Source organism: Hakea prostrata, chromosome 10 (assembly GCF_041222555.1).
Source record: "Hakea prostrata isolate BN-2017 chromosome 10, UWA_Hpros_2, whole genome shotgun sequence".
Lineage (NCBI taxonomy): Eukaryota > Viridiplantae > Streptophyta > Magnoliopsida > Proteales > Proteaceae > Hakea > Hakea prostrata.
This window is the reverse complement of record NC_142609.1, coordinates 48,758,921-48,779,692: the sequence shown is the minus strand read 5'-3', so window position 1 is coordinate 48,779,692 and position 20,772 is coordinate 48,758,921. Positions and strand designations below refer to the sequence as shown.

At 36.1% G+C, this 20,772-nt stretch overlaps 2 protein-coding genes across 2 annotated transcripts; one reads left to right on the top strand and one right to left on the bottom strand.

Annotated features, from left to right (window-relative positions):
* Positions 1–8,210: 8,210 nt before the first annotated feature.
* On the bottom strand, positions 8,211–13,379 carry LOC149003664 (linoleate 13S-lipoxygenase 2-1, chloroplastic-like). Its single transcript, XM_089136746.1, has 9 exons — positions 12,724–13,379; positions 11,601–11,872; positions 11,149–11,386; positions 10,343–10,663; positions 10,151–10,236; positions 9,927–10,037; positions 9,524–9,825; positions 9,158–9,424; positions 8,211–9,054 (listed from the first exon to the last, which is right to left on the bottom strand). The coding sequence occupies exons 1-9, from the start codon at positions 13,073–13,075 to the stop codon at positions 8,295–8,297; spliced, it is 2,709 nt and encodes a 902-aa protein (XP_088992872.1). The 5' UTR covers positions 13,076–13,379; the 3' UTR covers positions 8,211–8,294.
* A 4,240-nt stretch (positions 13,380–17,619) lies between these two features.
* LOC149003663 (pentatricopeptide repeat-containing protein At5g66520-like) lies at positions 17,620–20,266 on the top strand. The gene is made up of 2 exons (XM_089137445.1): positions 17,620–18,512; positions 18,617–20,266. The coding sequence occupies exons 1-2, from the start codon at positions 17,817–17,819 to the stop codon at positions 19,811–19,813; spliced, it is 1,893 nt and encodes a 630-aa protein (XP_088993571.1). The 5' UTR covers positions 17,620–17,816; the 3' UTR covers positions 19,814–20,266.
* The last annotated feature ends 506 nt before the right edge of the window (positions 20,267–20,772 follow it).

Genomic DNA, 20,772 nt, shown 5'->3' with positions numbered 1-20,772 from the left:
TGTTTTCAACTAATAATCGTCCATGTTATGGATACAGGTTGTATTGGATTGGAGATCCAATCTTTTGTTTCTATTTTGGTGCTACAGTTTCTATTTTCTGTAGTTTCCTTTTTTTTTTCTTGCTTAATAAAACAGAATATTGGACTAAATATTCTGTAATCTTTGTTTCTATCCTTAGACTACATATTCTGTAAAATTTGTTTGTACTTTGAGTGGATAGAATATTCTGCTATAGTAGATTGTAATTGCTGATTGCAGCCCATGCATAAAGTGACTGATAATCCAAAGAAGATTGATGGGTTATAGAAAGGATTTTGATTATTCCAATTGTGCTCGGTTTGAAAAGTAACCACCATAGGCATACTGACCAAAGTTTGTAGCAAAATGATGGCAAGAGGCAACCCAGATAATGATTGTCAATGTCTCAATGAGATCTTCATGTGTTTTGAGGATAGGCCACATTGTTCATCTTTCTTGTCTCCATGGCTTTGGGCTCTGGGCTCTGACCTCAGTCCACCATACCTGCAACTCTTGATCGGATTCAACTAGGCTTGGTTCTGGGTAATAGTGGCTAACATACAGCTGTTTGATCCTCCACTGCCATTCCCCTGTTAACAAAAGAGATTTGATACTGATTAGCCTTTAGTCTTGGGAACTTGATTAGTATCAAGGCTCCATTTGGAGTGTGGATCATCTCCCTGGCAATGTCATCTATGGGTGGCCAAGAGAGCTCACTAGCAAGGGGTTTTAGTGTGCTATCAGGGGTGAGAAAGGACAATGGCCGGACGAGACCCATAAGAATGTCATGCCTTCAATTTCTCTTACTTTCTTCACATAAGTTATTAGTAAATCATGAGAGTCTAACATGTACAATTTCTTTCTCTTGATAGCCTGCAATGACAATTAGAATTTAACAAATTAAGTTGATGCAAAATCCTGTCTTTTTTTAAATTGCCATCAATGTCACAAGGCTATATTTTTTCTGGGTGGTCCATGAATGAACATCATTGATCTCTCCATCTTTTGCTGTGCTTCATCTCTACTCTATATGTATACATACAAATAGGAGAATAGGAGAGATCATCTGTTTAAGCAAGCAAGACACTGTGAAGTAGTGCACATGAAGAGGCAATTTGCTAGAGCAGGTCCAAAGGTGATGCTAGTAAATAATAAATTCAAATTGATTGAAGAAGAAGAACAATTGTCACAAATGGACTAAAACTCTGTTTCCAGTGTTTTTCGAATTTTTTTTGAATTCTTCTAGATGGAAAGATTCCGATCCCCCCCCCCTCTCTCCTTTCTTTTTTTTTTTTGTTGTTTTTTTTCTGTTGCCCTGCTCCTCCCCCCCCCCCCCCCCCCGCCCCCCCCCCGCCCCCCCCCCCCCCCCCCCCCCCCCCCCCCCCCCCCCCCCCCCCCCCCCCCCTTCTTTCCCCCCCCCCCCCCCCCCCCCCCCCCCCCCCCCCCCCCCCCCCCCCCCCTTTCCCCCCCCTTGGGTTTTTAAATAAAGAAAATATATTAGATACAAAGAAGAAAGACAAGATGAGTTCAATCAGAACTGATTCATTCAGTTGAGTGCATTACATATTTATAGTAGAAGGAACATCTACTCTGATATGAAAATACAATATATGATTCTTGCACAATAAAGATATTCTTGATATGAAAGATAGATTGCCGCCAAGATAGAAGGTGCATAGAATGGAAATATTGACTGCCAATATTGTGTAATGAGATGGTTGTGATCTTCACCAATATTGCATCCTGAGGTAATTGAGATCTTCAATTGGAAGTACAATCTCTTTGGGGTAATGGACATCCATAATAAATATTATTTATAACACTCCCCCTTGGATGTCCATCAATAGATAATGTACCTCGTTAAAACCTTACTAAGAAAAACCCTGTGGGAAAAAAATCTTAGTGAAGGAAAAAGAGTATACATATCTAAATAATACGTATTAGTAGCTGCCTCATTAAAAACCTTACCGGAAAACCCCTGGGACAAAACCTTGGTTAAGGGAAAAAGATGCAGCACGTATTTTACTCCCCGATGATAACATCATTGAGTATCTTTGAATACGTACATTCCATTATCATATACCAACTTCTCAACATTTGAAGTAGGCAACGCCTCAATAAATAAACTGTCAAGTTATCACTTGAGCGAATTCAATGAACATATATTTCACCATTTCATTGAAAATCAAGAGTGAAGAAAATTTCGGTGAAATATGCTTCGTTCTATCTTCTTTGATGTATCATCCCTTCAATTGAGCTTTGCATGCAGCATAATCTTCATATAATATTGTTTAAATTCCTTCTTCTAGTAGAAGATTGCATGCTTCATGAATGTATTGTATCATTGATCTTAACCAAATATAAAATAACTAACATTCACTTGAAAATAAATAGCATGTTTGAGATCTAGTTTTATGTAGATCAGATAAATATCCTGCATCTGCAAAACTAGTAAGTTGATATCCACATTCATAAAATAATATCATGTCAATAATTTCTCGAATATACTGAAATATATGTTTTATAACATTTCAGTGTCTTCGTATTGGAGAATAAATAAATCTTGTTAATACACTTATAGAAAATGCTACATCCGATTGTGTATTATCAGCAAGATACATTAATGCCCCAATAGCACTAAGATATGGTACTTCAGGACCAAGAAATTCTTCACTGTTTTCTTGGGGTCGAAATGAATCTTTCTATATATTGAGCGATCTCACAACCATTGGGGTACTCAATGGATGTATTTTATCTAGATAAAATCTCTTCAAAATATTCTCTATATAAGTTGATTGATGAACAAATATTTCATTCGTCAAATGCTCAATTTACAAATCAAGACAAAACATTGTCTTTCCAAGATTTTCATTTCAACTTTCTTAAAATAATCTACTGCTTTTGGAAACTCTTCAGGAGTTTCGATGATATTTAAATCATCATCATATATACTTACTAAAATTAGATCCATATCCTTTAATAAAGGCACAATAATAAATTGGATCATTTTTATGCTTTTCATTTAGTAAATATCCACTAAGGAGATTACCATATATGCCTTGATAATCTTTACCTATCTTCCATTTTGAATCCTTCAAGGATTTTCATATATATATATTTTACACTCGAGTGAGCCATATAAATAGGCTTTAATAATATCCATTAGACGCATGTCAAAATTTTCATATCTTGCCCAGTTAATAAGATATCCAAGGTGATTGCATCCACCACAAGAGAACATGTTTCCATGTAATCAATGCCAGGCATCTGCGAAAATTCTTGTGCCATAATTCATGATTTATATATCACGATTTCATTCTTTTTCTCATTTCATTTTTTCGAAAAACTCAATTGTACCCCATGGCTTTATACCTTCGGATGTTGGACTACATGTCCAAAAACTTTATTTTGCAAGCAAATTCAATTCGCTTGAATTGCGTCTTTACATTTTGGCCAATCATTTCTTAATTTATATTCATCAACAAATTTATGTTCAAGATCCTCGTCTTGATATATTATTTCAACAATAGCATAATATGCAAAAATGTTGTCAACAACTTTATCTTTTCGGTTCCATCTTTTTCTGCAATGACATAACTAATCGAGATCTCTTCATTATTTTCAGTACCTGAACCTCTTCGGGGTTTTATAGAAAGTTATATCTTCGGGATCTTCATAATCAATTGTCTCCATATTATGACCATCTTGATCATTTGATCCTTTCCTTTTCTAGGATTTTATCCTTGGAACCGATTGATCTTCCACATTTTAAACGTGGTTTAATTTCATTTGCCTGATAGATTGTCCTGTTTGGGACATCAATTCTAATTGGAGCATTTACAGTTGGAATATGAGATTTAGTAACTCTTAGCGGTCACATCGCAGTTGATTTATAATATTTATTGCATTATCCTTTGAACTTCAAGTTCACGGTGCTCGATCGAGGATCTAATGAGATAATGATAATGCATACAATCAATCTCTTTTTCCAACTGTTTATTCTCTCCCCTCATGTTGGAAAAACTAATTCATTAAATAAATCTCCTATCATTGGCAATATATTGCATTATATAAGAGATTTATATCCAACATATATTCCCAACTTTATTTGGGAACTCATCTTTGTCTTTTGTGGTGGAGTAATTAGAACATAAGCCGCACATCCAAAAATTTTAAGATGAGAAATATTTGGCTTCGACCATAAGCCAATTGTAATAGGAGAATTTATGACAACCTTTTGGCCCAATGCGTACAAATGATGCTTTGTTCTCATAACCAATGGTTTAGCTATTAATTGGAGACATTTAATAAATGATTTTGCTAAACCATTTTGGATATAAACATAAACAACGAGGCTATTCAACTGTGATCTCGGTTGTTATATAATAATCATAAAGCTCGAGATGTAAATTCACCAGCATTATCAAGACAAACTGTCTTTATCTTATAATTCATAAATTATGCTCTTAATCTCATTATTTGAGCAAACAATCTCGCAAACACCAAATTGCGAGTTCATAATGAACATACATGTGACCACTTTATAGATGCATCTATTAAAATCATATATTATTTGAATGGTCCACATGATGGGTGAATGGGCCCATACATTTCACCCTCTATCGTTTCAAAAACGTAGAATGTTCAATCTCAACTTTAGCTGGTGAATATTAATAATAAATATTTCTTGAGAACAAACAATACAAGAAAATTCACTTAATTGAAGAATCTTCGGTTCTTCAATGGATGACAATTGAATTTTCAATAATTTTTCGCATCATACTTGATCCGGTATGGTCCAACCGGTCATGCCAAATAATAAAATTATTGGAATCAATGTTCATTTGATTTACCCAAGCATGTGTTTCAACCATGCGATATTATGTGTAGTACAAATTGGGAGAAATATCTAATAACTTTGTATAGATATTTACTTATACCATTATTTGTAGTCTCAATCTGATAATAATTTTGGCAAATAGCTTTGAAACTTAATAAGTTTCTTTGAGACTTACTACAAAATAATGAATTATTTATAACCAATTTTATCTCCCAGATAATAATAGATTAGCTTTTCCAGAGCTTCCAATCAATATTGTACTACCGATTTTATATGAACATTGGCTTCCACATCATTAAATAAAAGAAATATATATATATTTTTTTCTCTCAATATAATATCGTCCGATATAAGAGAATATTCACATTCTTCATAAAAATGAAACAAAATATATTAAAAGATATATAGAAAGTCAATAAAAAAAATTATAGAAGAAAAAGATTAAATTTAAGATAAACTAACATATGAGATGAGATTTGAAGAAAAAATTACATAATCAAATCTTCAACTATTATCTTCAAAGAAGTTTGCAGCATCTAGATATGTAGTATCTGTGAGGCCATCAAAATCATTCCTTTTATAGGCAAAAATTGCTCAAGTATCATGATTTTGGAAAATCTAATTTATCTCCACATTATTTTTATTTCTTTAATTAAGGCTTGACAAAGCTTAATTAAATATTGTGAGTATGACGATACATGTCTAATGGCTTTCATACCACATTGGTAACAAATATTATCTTCACTCCTTGAATTGTTATATTGAGAATCCTTATTATTCTCTTATTTATTTCCATAATAATGACGGTAATTATTCCGTCTTTTGTCTCATCATCTTTCACAGTCATGACCATAATTTTAATTTTGCCTTCTTTCAGGCATATCATGAATTGTTGCATTCACTTCAGGGAATGGAACAGAACCAATAAGACGAGCTTCATGACTTTTCATTAATAGTCCATTATTTTACTCCCACAAATAGGCATGATATCATTCGATTATTTCTTAAAACTCCTTTTACAATATTACTATTGTAACAACAAATCTGAAACTTGAAAATTTGTGGGATATTTTCATGAATAATATTTTCTCCTTATAATTTCAAAAGAGAATTAATTTAAAAAACTACAGAACTGTATTTATTTACAGTTTCAAATCTTGCAATTTCATGTGCATCTGTAAAACTGTATTTATTTACAGTTTCAAATCTTGCAACTTCATGTGCATCTGCAGATCGCGCGTATTCATTTCGGTTTCAAATCTTGCAACTTCAAGTGCATCTCATGAACGTACTTATTTACAGTTTCAAATCTTGCAACTTCATATGCATCTGTAAAACTGTATTCATTTACAATTTCAAATCTTGCAACTTCAGGTGCATTTAACAATATTTGTGGTGCAAAGCTAGCAACCACTATATACAATAAATAAAACCACAATCGTTAAAGCAACATAATATCTTATTATTTGATTGATTCTTAGATTCAATAAAACACATACCTTTTTATCATGATGCACTTACATTTCAAGATAGACAAGGTAAACTCCGTTGTTTACAAAAGCGTGCGAGGAAGTCGATCATTCTTTTCACTTTGGAATAGAAAACATAATGATACATAGTATGTTGTCTTTCTTCTCAAAACGCAATACTTCGAGCTGATTCGTTCTTCGAGCGGAATCGTCGATAACGTGTTATAAAATAAAGAGAAAATATATTAGATACAAAGAAGAAAGACAAGATGAGTTCAATCAGAACTGATTCATTCAGTTGAGTGCATTACATATTTATAGTAGAAGGAACATCTACTCTGATATGAAAATACAATATATGATTCTTGCACAATAAAGATATTCTTGATATGGAAAGATAGATTGCCGCCCAAGATAGAAGGTGCATAGAATGGAAATATTGACTGCCAATATTGTGTAATGAGATGGTTGTGATCTTCACCAATATTGCATCCTGAGGTAATTGAGATCTTCAATTGGAAGTACAATCTCTTTGGGGTAATGGACATCCATAATAAATATTTTTTTTAATACAAAAAATAGTGAGGGGGGAAAAATAATGGGGGGGGGGGCGGGGGGGGGGGGGGGGAAAAAAAAGGGGGGGTTTTTTGGTGGGGGGGGGGGGGGGGCGGCGCCCCCCACGGGCGCGGGGGGGGGGGGCCCCCCCTTTGTGTGGCTTCGGCCGACATGATTTCGTGAATCTTTGAATGTATAACAACACGACAACTTCATGATGGACCGCGACGTGCTGTCCTTTATTTTGATCGATTTGATGTTTCGACCCATGAAATCTCTCAACACCAATGAGATCTCAGCCTTTATCCAAAAGAATCAACCTTCCATTGCAAGGACTTTTTTATCTTTCAAAACTATACATAAATTTTTATTTTCTTTTTTTCTTCCACCGTGGAGAAGTATGCCCCCGAATGGATCATCTTTCCTCGCCGAGCATTTCACGGCGTTACAATCACAAATTATGTACAACTTATAAGTAAAAAATAATAAAAATAAATAAATAAATAAACTCAATCACCCTAACCCTGTGTACCTCTTGTAATTCATGGTCAATAGTTGTCAGGGGGGACGATCTGGAATCTATACCCCTGGTCCCGTAAAAATTCAAATTCTAATATCTCATTTTGAGTTATTAGTTTTTTTACCAACTAAGCCACCTCTCAGAGTTACAATCCTTATTAGGGATCTTTGAGGCTTCAAGATCCTTAGCGTACATCCTTGTATTGAGTCCGTCTAACTACTAAATAGATGACATGTAGACGGATTTAATTGAAATTGTCAAATTTTGATTCAAACTTAAGTTGGCTTTAAAACATGCATGTCTTCAAGTCTTCAAATTTGACAACTGCAATTAAAGTTGTCCACGTATCATCCATCCAGTTGTCGAACAGACAGGACGCACTGAGAGATGGACACAAAGAATCTAAATACATCTTGGAGGGATAAGGTGTGTTTTGTATTTTGTGAGTATGATTATTATCAACTTCTTCTTTTTTCTTAAAAAAAAAAAAAAAAAAAAACTTCCCCTTTTTTATATTTGAGTCGAATTGTGTTTATTATTGTAAACGGTTAGAAGAATTATAGTTGTATGAGGATCAAGGTTCTCTTTTATATTCTCTATTCACTTCCTAATTCCCATGCGAAAAAAATCTAGATGCCAACAAGGAGATGGAACACCATTTTAAATAGAGAATGATGTAAAGAAATTTATACATTTTGTTTTCTCCAATAGATTTGTAAGCATTTGTATTTAATTGCATTACATTCATCGTATGCTTTATGTGTTGTTCTTTGATAATTTCTTACTCTTAGTATGTTCATGTTGGACAAAATAGAATATTTCAGCTCTTTATTCCTCCTCATTGTTAAAGATACACTATTGATATGACCATACATTGGATAGCCATAAATTTTTAAATGGAAATGCTGTAAGGAACTCCCATTCCAGTGACCCCAGGCTTTGAGACTGGCTTCAAGAGCTCATAGGGTACCACCCCAGCACCAACTCTGTTCATCAATTTCAAGTCTGCATTCCTTCCATCAATGATGCCTTCAAACTCCTTCAATCTCCCATTAAACCTCTCATATGCAGCATTTATGATTGGATTCTCAGCCCAAGCTGGCTCAATCACTTCTCCAATGTACTCCTCATCTACTGAGTGGTTAGACAACACATCCAAGATAGCCATCACCTTAGTAGCCTGAATTTGTGAAGGGAAGCATTGTAGAAGTGCAAACTCAGGTTTGGCCAAGAAATTCTTGAATTCTTCCTCTGATGGTTCCTCCGTCGGCATGTTTGTCCTTGCGCGAGTTGGCCGATTCGGGAAATAACCAGCGTAATGATATTGGCCAAAGTTGACGGCGGCGTGGTGGCCGGAAGTGACCCATATAATAGTTGTCACCACATAGATTAGATCATCTTGGGTCTTTAGGGTAGGCCACCATGGCTCATCTTTCTTGTCTCCATGGCCCTTGGTTCTCACTTCAGTCCACCATGCTTGGAGTTCTTCATCAGATTCAACTAGGCTAGATTGTGGATAATAGTGATTCACATAATCACTCACCCATTCCTTTAGAATATCCCAAAGGATAAGTCCATCATTGGCAAATGGGTAATCCTTAATTGCTAGCTTAAGACCATGCTCAGCTGTTGGATCCTCAACTGCCATTCCTCTGTCCATGAAAATTGAAAACCAAGGAGTACTGATGAGATGAATACCTAGACAAAGAAATGAAAATAACTGGTAGTCTGGTTCATAAATTGACTAAGCCTTACCTTCTAATCAAATCTGCAGGCAAACCTTCTTGATCGAACCTCCAGTACTTGTCGTAATACACCGAGCTGAGTGTCATTGAGTATTTCCCTGGAGAGAAGGCACTCTCAATGATCCCATCTCCATTTATAAGGTAAACTCGAGCAAGAGCATTGATCTCCATGGTATAACGGAAATGTGGGTACAACAGCCGGTATATCGGGTGCATTGCACTTAATTGCCGATTCGCAGCAATTATGTAAGGCTCAGTGCAACAATGTGTTCTTAGCCTGCAAAATTTCATAGCAACAATGGAGTTACTTCTTTATGGATGGTCTCCAATAGGGGCATCACAACTTGGTCCAAATCGAAAGTTTGTAAGAGCTTACCAGTGGACAATAAGTTGGTGAAAACCAGCATCATGGGCACAAACATGAGCTTTAGCAAGTCTCCACAGCCAGCGACTGGTGGAATCCCAACCAGGGGAGAACACTTGCCTCCACATTGGCTTGCCTTCTTTGGCTGGCCGAGTGAGCTCAATTGCTAGAGGTCTCAATGTATCATCATGGGTGAGAAAGAATAATGTTCTTGATCCATACAAGGTTGTCCCTGGGAGCTCTCTCACTAAATGAACATAAGGTAAGAAAAGATCATGGTAATCTATGATGAACAGTTTCTTCCTCTCTATGGCCTGCAAGACAAGCAAAAATTAAAGAATCTCTGTCAGAGATGATATTTCTTTTGTATATGAGGTAGGTGTTACTTAATGTGATCAAATGGATCTTGTGTTACCTCTTCTAGAGTCATTACACCCTTGATCTCTTGCTCAACAAGTTCTTTAGTAATTGCAGACTCAGCTGTGCCATAGATTTTTGGGTCAAGTTTGCTCTTCAATGGCCACTCCTGCAAAATTTATTATGTTTTGCTTAATAAAACTGCACGGTAACCCACAAAAATAATGCTTACCAACAACTTGTATCAGTTTAAGTTCATAAGATCCAACTGTAAATATGTACCGTAACCAACGTAATGCTGAAGGGGTTTAGACCAGCAAGAGTTTGGCGTGAAAATTCTTCATCCCTGAACCAAGAGAACTTGTCTCCTGCAGTGGAAATTTAGGAGGAAATTTTCTTAAGTATGAATTTTGGGCTTGGGAGGGAGAGGGGAGAGGGAGAGGGAGAGGGAGAGAGAGAGAGAGAGATACTAACTGTTTATCATTTCAGGGACCTCAAAGAGCAAGAGTTCATCACTTCCATCAGCAAGGGCCTTCACAAGCCTTGGCAAAGACAGGCTAAAGAGGCCTAGATTTTTGGGTTTGGGTACGTTGATCCCTTCATTGAATAGTGAATCAATGGCAGTAAAGTATGGAAACCCGAGATCTGAATCAATTAGTGCAGTCTCAAGTGAAGGAAGCAGAGCATGAACCACTGACTTCACTGTCTTGGCTGAGAAATTCAACTGCTTCACTTCTGAAAACGCTTCATCTCTTGGCACATATACGCTTGCACTCCTTGTCTCGGACTCAGGATCTATATCAGCATAATTAGAAGTTAGAAGATAGAACCTAATCATGAATTCAGCTATTTAGAAATATTTTTCTGATTCAGCTTGGCAGTCAAAAATCCTGTAATGTTTTCATGAAGAATAAAAAAAATAAAAAAATAAAAATTCTGGGCAAGCAAATTTTTTTTGGTCATCTTCATGTCAACCTAATCACCGGGGGTTGGGGGTGGTGTGGAGACAGGAATTTGAGCAAAAAATCTTCATCCTCTCCACCCGTCTGCCCCTCCACCCATACAGTCTCAGTCATATGAGTGTGTGACGACCCAGTCTGCCTCTACGGAACACCGGCAGGCTGGGTGAATGTGATTTTAATGGGTGGAAGGGCAAGTTAGATTGAGAAGATTTCTTTCCAAAATCGTCTTGGTCTTATTGTCTCTATATAAGAAGATTACAAACATGCCTCTATATACTTTTGATTGAGCATGAGGTTCATTTGTATTATTGGATTCACCTTTGGTGGAGCGTGGACGTCCAGTTCTGCAACGTCTTGGATAAGGATGTGTAGGACCACCAAGAACGGGCCGAATCAGGTCATCACTCTTATCAGGATCTCCCAAATCGTTGTAGGTATCGTAATCGTATATCCTCTCGTATGTCTTTCGCTCTCCTACTCCAGTCCCACGCAAGTTTTCCAACTCCTTCTCCCTTAGCCTCTTTAGTCCAGCAGGCGTGTCCGATGGCAAGTATGACTGCTCCAACACAAAACACTACCAATTTAGTGAAGAGATCATAGGTTGGAGTACTCTTTCATAATACATGTAATATCTCATCCCTTATATATAAAAAATTCCTTTATACCAATAAAAAAAATACTATTAATTTAAACTAAAATAAAATGACCTTACTCTATACACCCATCATGATGAAAAATATATTATAAAGATGTGAGGATTCATGGATGACCTTATTGGTGAAAAAGATCCTTTTCTCTTTGTCGTCAAACTTGCTGTGAACAAATGAACCACAGGCAATGTTAACAGGTCCAAAAAGGAAGCCATCAAGAACAATGTCCTTGAGATATAGCTCTTTGTGATGCTCATTCTCCACAAAAACTCCACCCACTTCCCCAAAACCAACTGGAACCACAAGCTTGCTTTCATACTTCACTTCATTCTCCACTCTTTTGCCAACTTTGTGAGCATACCCTTTGACCGTCTCCTTCTCCATCCCAGTACCTGCACCAGTTTGAATCTATAAGATTCATGAACATTTCTCCCAAAAAAAAAATTTGTTTTCATTTGTTCATCTAAATTGACTTCTAATGGAAAATGGAAGCCACTGTCGATGTTAATCAGTAGCGTAGTGGTCCAACATCCTGGCCTGAACAGTCTTTTCCGGCAATATTGGACCACAGTTTCTGTGGTTCAACTGTTTAGAGTAAATGATAAGGAAAACCATTCAACCATAAAAATAAAACAATAAAAATTAGACATTTGAAATGAAATCTGCTCACAGGCTCTTTTAAGAAGAAAAAAATCCTAAAAATTCACCAATAAGCTTGCTAGGCTGGTGTGTCTAACCTGTTGCTGCCAATGGTGCTCAACATTGGATAGACGTCACATGAATTTCATTAAATCTAGTCACACAAAAGAGCATGTACAGAATATACCAATTTAATGAAATAAACCGGTTTTTCCTTGATCTGAACCGAATTTTTCTTTTGTGCGACTGAGATTTAATGAAATTCACGTGGTATCCATTCAACACTGGACACCACAAGCACTACCAAGTCAGATGCACCTGCCTAATAAGATCCAGATATCGTAAACCCTGCAAAGTTTCCTCAAGAATTCTCAACTTTTTTCTGAGTAAGATACTCAAAATATGACTAGATCTGCTCATGATATCATCAGACCTAACAAAGTTGAGGAATTTTTGTGAGAAAACACAAATATTATCAAAACTTAGATGCATACATGCCCGCTAAACAAGACACACAGACAGACAGAGAGAGAGAGAGAGAGAGAGAGAGAGAGAGAGAGAGAGAGAGAGAAGGGATACGGTTTGTGTTAGAAAATTAACTTACGAGGATCAAGTTCTGAGCTAACAAGCTCCAAGAGGAGCGTTTTACCAAGCAAGTCAGCAATGTCGTCAAGGCCTTTAGAAATCCCAATATCAGAAAAGATACCACCAACTGTAAGTTGCACTGTAACTGTTGCAGTAACTGTCAAAGGCTTATCGTCGTCAGTGGCACTTTCTACTGCTTTAATGTCACTGGAAACAGCCCTGATAGTACAGCAGTTGCTCCTTTGTTTTTGCCGGAGAACCGGCGCCGCCGCAAGGGCGAGCTGTGCACCACCATGACCGAAGACGAAGGACTTCTGTAAAAGCAAAGGGGGACGGGCAGATTCAATCTGGTGTAGTGTAGGGTTCAACATGTTGATTTGGAAAGTGAAAAAGAAAGAGATGGAGATGAGAAGAATGAAAGCAGAAAGAAGAGAGAGAGAGAGAGAGAGAGAGAGAAGAAGAAGAAGGCTTGAGAGCTGAGGTAGTAATGCAAATGCTTAGAGCTTTATATAGAAAAATGGAAAACCCAGACTGGGTTTTCTCAGTTTCATAGCTTTTGTTTGGTTCTTGATCAGCTAAATGGTTTTCAATTTTCGTTCATTGCCAGATTTGGTGAATGATTATCACGTGGAACATAACACCAAGTGATAGGTACTAGTTAATTACCATTACTATTTTTGCAGAAAGTTTCTCACCAACAGGGTTCTGAAATGAATGTGTTTGTCATTCATCTTCAGATTTCTATCTTCTTTTTTTTTTTGGTAAAATCTTCAGCACAGATCTCTTTCTTCTACGTTTTTGAGATAAGATGGTAAAGGAACAATAATGCATGGATTGTCCTCTTCGTATATTGGATGGTTGACACGTGGATAGAAAGAATGACAGTCGTCAGATTAAAGAGAAACTACAAATTTTGAAAACTTATATTTTTGAAACTTCTGAATGTAAAATCATAACAATAAAAAAAGACAGACTTTGCAACCGTCCAAGTCAGATCTTGGACCACAGTCATGGAATTTGCATCCATTTAAAACATGTGGTGCAATAGTTTTTAGAAGTAATTACAAAAAAATAGAAAAACTATTTTTTAGAACTATCTGTAGAAAATATCAAGAACTTAATGGTTCATATTTTGAAAATTACATTTCCTATTTAAGATAAATTTAGTAAAAATCACAAATTTGAGGACAAACAACAACTAAAGTAACTCCGAAGATGGTTTAGTTGGTACAAAATTAACACTTCCTAGTAGGGGGCTTCGACTTTCGAAATTGCTTGGGTTATGTCAAGACAAGATTTCAGACTATCAAATTCGAATTTTCGGTCGAAATTCATTGAAATTCAAGGGTCGAAATCGAATTTTGATCCGACGGCCCATAGTGTATGGCTTGATGGTTCAAGGCATTTTTGTGCAAGACCCAAGCAAGACCCCTCGACTTCAATGCTGCTTAGTAAATGGTTGAGATCGACATCTAAATCTCGACGGTCTATTTCTAAAAAGTATATAAACACACTATTAGAAATGGACGGTTGAGATCGAAATCTCGACTGTTTGTTGCAGGTGTTTCGCATTAATTACGCAGCATCTCAGCAAAATCCCCTAATAAGAAAACATTTTGAAACTTGTATCTTCTCCTTTGTTTTTAGGGATTTAATTGAGTTATCTATTCCTTAGCCCGGAAAGCATTCACCTCTCCTTTTAGGACTGAGAGGCCATATTTGTCCCTATGATTACATGAGGCGTAATCTGTTTATTTTGGGCCTTGGCCAAAAATAAAAAATTTTGATTCAGAAACCACTTTTATGTTACGCCTATATATAAGATCACACGTTATTAAAAAAAAAATACTTATAATTGATAGTAATTGGCAATTAACCAAAGCTACCATAAACACAAAAATTTGAGAGGGAAAAAGTGGAAATGATTTTTTTTTTTCCTGTTTTTGAATGACGATAAACACTATGAAAGTAAGAAATTAATGTGAGAGGTGTGTCCTTTTTATGTTAATGTCATTTTTTTTTTGGGATAAGAATATGTTAATGTGGTTGGATGGTATTATTTACTGTGGTAATTTTGGAGTTAAAATTTCACCAAAATTGAATTGACAATTACAGGCATCATTTTCATTCCAAAATTCAAAGATGTGCACATCCCTGTATTAGCTGGCTGTCTATATATAGAAGAAAAAAACACACTTTTGATAACATACATGTGTAGTTGATGGGACAAAAGGGAAGGGAACCACACTCATTAGGATTTCTCTTTATTCATCCATGGAAAATATATACATGTGTTTTGGAATGAACTGAAATTATATTAATTAGACTGTCCTTTCTGTGTATAGTAACGTTTTGTCATATACTCATACCATACCCAAAAAAAAAAAATAACGTTTTATAATTTATTTTTATAGTGTCTAAGGTTCATCTGGACTAGCTTGCGTGCACCTCAATTACATCCTCAAGAGGAGCTTTGTCGTCCGCAAAGGTCTTAACACTCTACCAACCCTACATTGACAAAATGTAAACGTTTTATAATATTTTACTAGATAAGAATCTTCAAGTGTACATAGCATTGCAGCATGAGAATATAATATTTTTAAAAATTTAATTTTATTTGTTAAAATTAAAAATTTCACTTAAATGTAAGAGCAAATTGCACTAGTACTTTAAAATAGAGACTTTAAAGCATTGATACCACTTTTTGTTTGAAAAAAACATTGACACTCTAATTCATTAAACACATAAGTCTAGTCTATTAGTAAAACAGTTAATTTACTATTTATTTTTCTTTAATTTCATAAATGTTCTTCCCAAAATCTGAGGAAAAAAATTTTAAAAAATTCAACAATAATATCTTCATCAAATAACTTTTGTATGCAGAAAAATGTCTTTTTTTTTTTTAAATAAGAATAAGAATGGTTGGAAGGATATAATAGTCTTTGTGATAATATAATATAACTAACCAATAACCATTCTAGCAGAATATGACCTATATATTTTTCAAACAAAAAAAAATTGGACTTAATGAATGAGAGATTTTTGTTTTTATTTTTTAAAAATGCATAAGCTGAATCAGGATTTAGTATCTTAAGGGACCAAATAATGATTACAAAATTATTCTTTTATTTTTTTTTGGTATCTGAGGTTCATCCGGGCCAGTTTTTTGCCCACTTTGATTACATCTTTAGAGGGAGCTTTGTTCAGAAGGATATAATAGCCTCTTTGCTGATAAGTAGTGGGATCTTACCACTCTACCAACCCTGTTTGACAATGATCACAAAATTTACACCACTTAATATTAGAAAAGAAATTTTATTATGTATTAACCCAAAATCTATATTAGTTTTTACAAAAATATAATGACATTTTTACCATTGCATCGTTAAAGTTTTTCCAGAGGGCCAATTGCTGATATTTCATACATGAAAAGAACAAATTATAGACATAAGAAGCAAAAATAGAATTTTAAATTAAAAATACCAACAATCCAGGTCGGGGGGGTGAGTTCATGTTTCTTCGAAAGGTTATGGGTCATCCGGACCGATTGTTCGGATCACCGTCCGAATCCGAATCCTCCGGCAAAATTTAGAGAACGCTCCGAAACTTTATCGGATATCCGATAATAATCCGATTCGATAAAATATCCGATTATTGATTGATAATTGTCACTTTTTACATTTTTACTATAAATTTCTAATTTTTCGATTACGAACCCCGCTATCCAAATCCGATTACATTTACACCGACTTATCATCTATTTTTAAAGAAAAATTATGTTATTATCCCAAAATCTATATTAGTTTTTTCAAAAATATAATGACATTTTTGCCCATTACATTGTTAAAAGTTTTTTCCAGAGGGCCAATTGCTGATATTTCATACATGAAAAGAACAAATTATAGACATAAGAAGCAAAAATATAATTTTAAATTAAAAATACCATAAATTACAAAGTCAATAGAAGAGTGAAGATTCATGTTTCTTAACGAAAAGGTTATAGGTTCAACCCTTGCATTCGACATATGTAATACACTCAACCCATATACAAAACTCTCAGCTTCAAAAGAATAATAATAATTGTCTTGAAGAACCATTGATGCGGTGATAAAAAAAATGATAGCTCCATTATAAAATGGTAGCTCAATATTGAGTTAGGTGAACTAAAGAAGATAATGCTTATTACTTGTTGACAAGCTGTATTTTGTTAATCCAACAAACGGATACAATGCATCTTAAATGGTCCTACTTCATAGATTTGAGAAGATATGTGTAGATAAGAAAATCTATCCATCCAATATATTGAGTAAATTTCATATGATAAGTCCAATCTCCAATTATCAAGTCTAGATCATTTTTCTTGTCAGGGCATAACAATGTGTTCGTATGACACTTCTTCATCATACAAAAAGTGAAATCCACATTTAAATACTGATAAAATAAATTAGAGACATAGATCCTCAATAATCCTATATAGGTCCCACCTTTTTCTGGTGGAAAAGCATCAGGGGAGGACATTGTTTTTTCTCTGATCACATCAGCGTTATCAACGAAGGAGCACATTGTTTGGAGCAGTGCAGTAAGTGTCTCTGCACATAAAAGTAGGCAGTCATTTAACCTTGTTGGTGGTTGTTAATGGTTTTATTAGTGGGCCAACTAGCTCGTCATTCTTACATGGGCTTTCAGCCCATCATGGATACTCAGAAGTCAGGCCCAAACAGCAAACAAATCCGGTCTATCAGACGGCACCGATTTCAATCAACCCAACTGACTCGGACCGATTTTTAATCCGGCCCATCCAACAAATCGTCCTGTTTTAAAATTTATCGGGCGAGAATTTTTTTTGAAGATGATTTCCCATACCTTAGGTGGGCCACTCGAAAAACTAAAACTAATATGACCTTGGAGGAATTACTCGTCCAAGAAGGGAGAGAGACCTTAATGGAGCAGCAACTACCGAATCCACTGAGGTTTTCTAGCAGGGTTAATCCCAAAAAATAATAATAATAATATGAAAAATGGTTGTCAAGCAAGCTGAGTCCTATTTTGGTTTCGATAGAAAACCTGGGGATGTTTGGATATGCCTTAGTCATGTTCGTCTGAGTTGTAGGTATGAAGCATTATTTTTCCACTTTAATAACAGCTACAAAACCCCAAAGACCTTCAAATTCGAGTCTTCAGTTGCTTCATCTGGTGGATTCTTGCAAATCCATTAACCAAATCAAGCAAAGCCATGCCCAATTGATCACCACTGGTCTTGTCCTTCACCCTATACCTGCAAGTAGACTTGTCAAAATCTTGGCCCAGTCAAGTTTTGCCTCCCTTACCTATGCCCAATTAGTGTTTGATCAAATTCCTTCAAGGGACCTCTTTATATATAACACCATGATCAAAGCTTATGCTTCCACACCCCATTCTTCTTGTGATTCTCTCTTATTGTTCCGATCCTTAATCCGAGATGCTAGTCTTATTCCTAATCAGTACACCTTTGTTTTCTCACTCAAGGCTTGTTCTAATGGATTGGGAGTTACTGGAGGTGAACAAACTCAAGTTCACGCGATCAAACTTGGGCTGGAGAGTAATGTTTTTGTTACCAATGCTTTGATCCAGATGTATGCGAAATGTGGTTTAATAAATGATGCAAGGAAAGTTTTTGATTGGAGTGTCAATAGGGACCTGTACTCTTGGAATTTGATGATTGATGGGTATGTTATATCTTTTGATATGGATAATGCTATGAATTTGTTTGATGCAATGCCTCAGAGAGATGTTGTCTCGTGGAGCACAGTGCTTTCTGGTTATGTTCAGGTAATTTTGGTTGCATATATCTTCATTCCCTAATCAGCTCATTTGCTGTGGTGGCTCCTTCTTGTTGTCATGAATTATTTGAAAACTTCTCTTGTTGTCTTTAGGTGGGCTGTTTCATGGAGGCTATGGAGCTCTTTCAAAAGATGCTAAAGACAGGACCATCCCCCAATGAGTTCACTCTGGCTAGTGCTCTTGCAGCTTGTGCTAACTTGGTTGCACTAGATCAGGGAAGGTGGATCCATGCGTACATTGACAAAGCTGGGGTCAAGATGAATGACCAGTTGCTTGCTAGCCTCATTGACATGTACGCAAAATGTGGAGAGATTAAGTTTGCCACCAAGGTTTTCTACAATGAAGCTTGTCTAAAGCGAACAGTTTGGCCATGGAATGCCATGATTTCTGGGTTTGCAATTCATGGTCTGTCTGAGGAAGCAATCAATGTATTTGAACAGATGCAGTTGAGAAGTGTAGCTCCTAACAAGGTCACATTTATTTCCTTATTAAATGCCTGCAGCCATGGAAAACTGGTAGAGGAGGGACAACGGTATTTTAAATCAATGAAAGGTTCTTATGGGGTTGAGCCAGAAATAGAACATTATGGGTGCATGGTGGATCTTATGGGTCGTGCTGGGCTTCTTAAGGAGGCAGAGGACTTCATATTAACTATGCCAGTGGCTCCAGATACCATCATATGGGGAGCATTACTCGGAGCCTGTCGAGTTCATGGTAATACAGAAATGGGAGATAGGATTGGTAAAATCATTAGAGAACTAGATCCTAACCACATGGGTTGTCATGTCCTTCTCGCTAACATGTATTCTACTTCTGGGAGATGGACTGAAGCAAAGCTTGTGAGGGAAAAAATTGAAATTGGTGGCACAAAGAAGACCCCTGGTTGCAGCTCCATTGAATTGAATGGATTTTTCCATCAGTTCCTTGTGGGAGATAGGTCTCACCCACAAACAAAGCAAATCTATTCGTTTTTGGATGAGATGACTATAAAGCTGAAGATTGCTGGATATGTGCCAGAATTAAGAGAAGTATTGCTTGATATCGATGATGAGGAAGACAAAGAGACTGCTCTTTCAAGGCATAGTGAAAAGTTAGCCATTGCATTTGGATTGATTAACACAGAACCTGGAACCACGATACGTATAGTAAAGAATCTGAGAGTTTGTAGCGATTGCCATGAGGCCACCAAGTTCATTTCTAAGGTTTATGATCGGGAAATTATCGTCAGGGACAGGATTAGGTTTCACCATTTCAGAGGTGGACTTTGTTCTTGTAAAGATTATTGGTAGTCATGAATACATATTGTTCTTGCTTTTCTTCTCCCAATTCATGTTTATATTTGAATACTGAATTCTGGTATGAAGTCTCAAGTTCAACCCAGTATATACATTTCAGCCAGCAGTGTTCATCAGTGCTATTTGTGCTACATGGAAGTTTTTTATTCTGCATTACAAGTCTAATAAGGTGCTGAATATTGAGAATGACTCCTGACATCAGGTGCTTTGAACTACAGAAATCTACGAATTTTGAAGGCCAAGAGCCCAAGACATGTACCAACTACTGTATGTATGTAAAATTTAACTTTCTACTGTCTTCCTTTCGTATGGCTGGTGTCCAAACTGCTGACTATTATTTGTCCTCTTTTGTTGTGATCCTTGAATAAGTGTACAGAACTCCATATCTGACTAGGATGCACTTTGTAAAATGTAAAGCCAACTGTAATTTCAGATCACACACCCATCTATATTGTAGTACAGCCATGAAATGGATCAACAGAATTTCATAAAAAGGAAAATAGGAAAGTGATCTCCACAAAACCAGATGATTCGTAGTAGGAATTTAGGAAAATGCGTCAGTTCTGCAGTGTAAATATTGGGACTTTAACAGAACAGTGTTAAATAAAACCAAACTACTGTGATATCATACTGAATGTTCTAGCATTCTACTTATGAATTACTGAAGTCCTGCATCTAAAAATAGGAGATAAAGGAAATATAGAAAGTTCTGCTCTAACACTTGGCGGACTCCAGAAGATATATGTGCATTAGTGATTTCTCCAAAATCTAGGGCCAAGGTTAGGTCGAAGCTGCTGCAGGTCCCTTTGATTTAATTAGACATGGTAAACTCCAACTTTATGCTGCAGGCCTGTAGTTTCTGTCTACTTAATCAGGGAAAATGTTTGAAGAGAATTTCACAACAGCTAGTAAGTTTCGATAGATTGAAGCTTGTACGGCCATAGCTGAATTTA

Excerpts from the sequence above, each read along its gene's own strand:
- LOC149003664 (XM_089136746.1), bottom strand. The coding sequence starts at position 13,075 with ATGTTGAACCCTACACTACACCAGATTGAATCTGCCCGTCCCCCTTTG. Across the intron at positions 11,873-12,723 it reads TAGCTCAGAACTTGATCCTC|GTACTGGGATGGAGAAGGAG; the intron begins GTAAGTTAATTT and ends AAACTGGTGCAG. Across the intron at positions 9,826-9,926 it reads GTGTAATGACTCTAGAAGAG|GCCATAGAGAGGAAGAAACT; the intron begins GTAACACAAGAT and ends CTTGTCTTGCAG.
- LOC149003663 (XM_089137445.1), top strand. The coding sequence starts at position 17,817 with ATGAAGCATTATTTTTCCACTTTAATAACAGCTACAAAACCCCAAAGA. Across the intron at positions 18,513-18,616 it reads TGCTTTCTGGTTATGTTCAG|GTGGGCTGTTTCATGGAGGC; the intron begins GTAATTTTGGTT and ends TGTTGTCTTTAG.